Source organism: Palaemon carinicauda, unplaced genomic scaffold (genome assembly GCF_036898095.1).
Source record: "Palaemon carinicauda isolate YSFRI2023 unplaced genomic scaffold, ASM3689809v2 scaffold893, whole genome shotgun sequence".
Taxonomy (NCBI): Eukaryota; Metazoa; Arthropoda; class Malacostraca; order Decapoda; family Palaemonidae; genus Palaemon; species Palaemon carinicauda.
The window spans coordinates 40,001-42,500 of NW_027172196.1; the positions used below are offsets into that span (position 1 = coordinate 40,001).

Here is a 2,500-nt window from a genome sequence, read left to right on the forward strand (position 1 = left end):
GGACGAACTACACCCCCTTCGGGTCCACCTCGAAGATGAATGGGCCAGCTTGCGGGATCAAGGAGCATCTCAGATAGCTACTGACGTCCCCCTCGAGGTTACCAGCCACCCTGAGGATGAGGTTGCCAGCGACCCCGAGGACGAGGACGCCCCCAACGACGACGCCCCTGATGATGACGCCCCTGATGATGCCCACGACCTTGAGGATGAGGTTACCAGCGACCCCGAGGACGAGGACACCCCCAATGATGACGCCCCTGATGAGGACGCCCCTGATGATGACGCCCACGATGATCGACGCCCCAACTCTGAAGAAGACCTTGGTGGTGGCCTGAGCTACCCCAACAACATCATTTACGCCCTACAAGTCCTTAAGGAGAGGGACTTTAAGAAGAGGAGGAGGACCATCCTAAAGAAACTTGTTAACCTGAACGGCGGGAAGCTGCGGATCCCAGAGGTCCGCCAAGAATATATTAACATTTCTAACTACGCCCCTACACCAGCCCAGGAGCAGATTCTTAAGATGGGCCTTAACTGCCACTTCATTTCCCGACCGAGACCTACCGTCAAACGTCTGGAGATGGAATTATTGATAGATTCCATCCTTAACTTACAAGAACGTGGTGCCCTTTTGACGACAGACGCCCTTCAGCCGCTTCTACTTGCCGAGGCCCTTACTGATAGGGGCAAGTACAGCAGCGGTATTGTTTCCAAAGAAATGAAAATTGCTGCAAAAGAACTCAAGAAAGTTGCTGAAGTCACCGTTCGTCGGGCCGACAAGACAGCTGCCTTCGTACTAATCAACACCCACGAATACCACGAAAAACTGGACACCATCCTCGCAGACCAGACCAAATTTGAGCGCCTCACCTGCAACCCCGTTGAAGAAATTAAAAGGGAAGCAAACCGCACTATCGAGGCTATCAATGCTGCCACCAATGCCGTGCACCTGCCTATGATCTCGGGGGATTATGGACCAGGCTACCTTTACGGCAACGTCAAAACTCACAAGCAAGGCAACCCACTTCGACCGATCATCAGTCAATGCCCCACGCCCACGTACCAGCTGGCTAAGAAACTAAATACAATCCTGACGCCATATGTCCCCGACCAGCACTGTGTGGCCTCCTCTGCCGAATTCCTAGAGAGGATCAAGGACGTACTTGGCGAGGGGGTCATAGCATCTATGGACGTCGAATCTTTGTTTACCAACGTACCTGTCGACGAAACTATCGACCTCATCGCTGATAAGGTCTACAGGGACGAGACGACTCCCGAACTGAATATCCCTGAACAAGCCCTTCGAACTCTCCTTGCTATTTGTACTAAAAAGGCCCCCTTCACCACCCATAGGGGACATACGTACTTGCAAAAGGACGGCGTGGCAATGGGCTCGCCCTTGGGCGTGCTCTTTGCCAACTTCTATATGGGCGTGATAAAGGAGAGGGTATTCTCCCAACTCGAGTGCCCTGCCGTCTACTTCCGCTACATCGACGACACCTTCATCAAGGCCACTTCCATCAACGCCATTGAAAACTTACGAAGAACCTTCGAGGATAACAGTGTCCTTCACTTTACCCTCGAACATAGCATTGACAACCGCCTCCCGTTCCTGGACGTCTTGATCTCTTCCACCGACGAAGGTTTCCAGACCACCGTCTACACTAAGCCCACTAACCTGGGCATGTGTCTTAACGGAGATAGCGAGTGTCCTGCTCGTTACAAGGCCTCGACCATCAAGGCCTTTGTCCGTAGGGCCCTGTCCCACTGCTCGACTTGGACTGACACCCACAAGGAGCTGGAAAGGACCGCACAGGTCCTCATCAACAACGGGTATAGTAACAAGCAAGTTCAACGAGAAGTGAGGACAGCCATAGATAAGTGGTATGGGGCCCCTTCGGTGGAAGGGTCCGACAATGCCAGCCAAGAATCCGACGACACCACAGCCAGGTCCGACACCGCCATCAACGGACCTAAGGACATCAGACTATACTACAAAGGCCTCATGCACTCTGAATATCAGCGAGACGAAAAGGCCATCAAGGACATCATCAAAAATAACGTCTCACCCACCGACGAGAAAACGAAAGTAAAGCTCATCATTTACTACCAGACAAGGAAAACACGCAGCTTGATTATGAAGAATAACCCAGCGCCCCCCAAGAACGATCCTTTGAAGACTAATGTGGTCTACTCCTACCAATGCCCAGTCCGTGGATGCCCCGGCAAGTACATAGGAATGACTAACATGAAGCTCTCGAAAAGAATCTCGTGCCACGTGCAGCAAGGGGCTATCAAAAATCATGCTTTACAACGACACAACTCACAGATTAGCAGGACGGACATCGTTGCTAACACCGAAATTATCGGTAGCGCCACGGACAGCAGGCGTTTGCGTATTTTGGAAGCCCTGCTTATCCAAAGTGAGAGACCATCATTGAATACCACACAAGAAATGTTCCTGCTACCAGCATGTCGACGTACTAACGTACGTAATCAA

The 2,500-nt window shown here is 51.8% G+C and overlaps 1 protein-coding gene across 1 annotated transcript in view; it reads left to right on the forward strand.

The window, feature by feature from the left end:
• LOC137637629 (acidic leucine-rich nuclear phosphoprotein 32 family member B-like) overlaps positions 1-2,500 on the forward strand; it is a gene marked incomplete at both ends in the record, with an annotated part of 2,624 nt that overhangs the window by 6 nt on the left and 118 nt on the right. The window contains 2 exons of the mRNA XM_068369779.1: positions 1-323; positions 2,472-2,500. The exon at positions 1-323 is cut by the window's left edge and continues 6 nt beyond it; the exon at positions 2,472-2,500 is cut by the window's right edge and continues 118 nt beyond it. Of these exons, the coding sequence (XP_068225880.1) occupies positions 1-323; positions 2,472-2,500 (352 nt within the window). The remainder of the gene's footprint in view (positions 324-2,471) is intronic.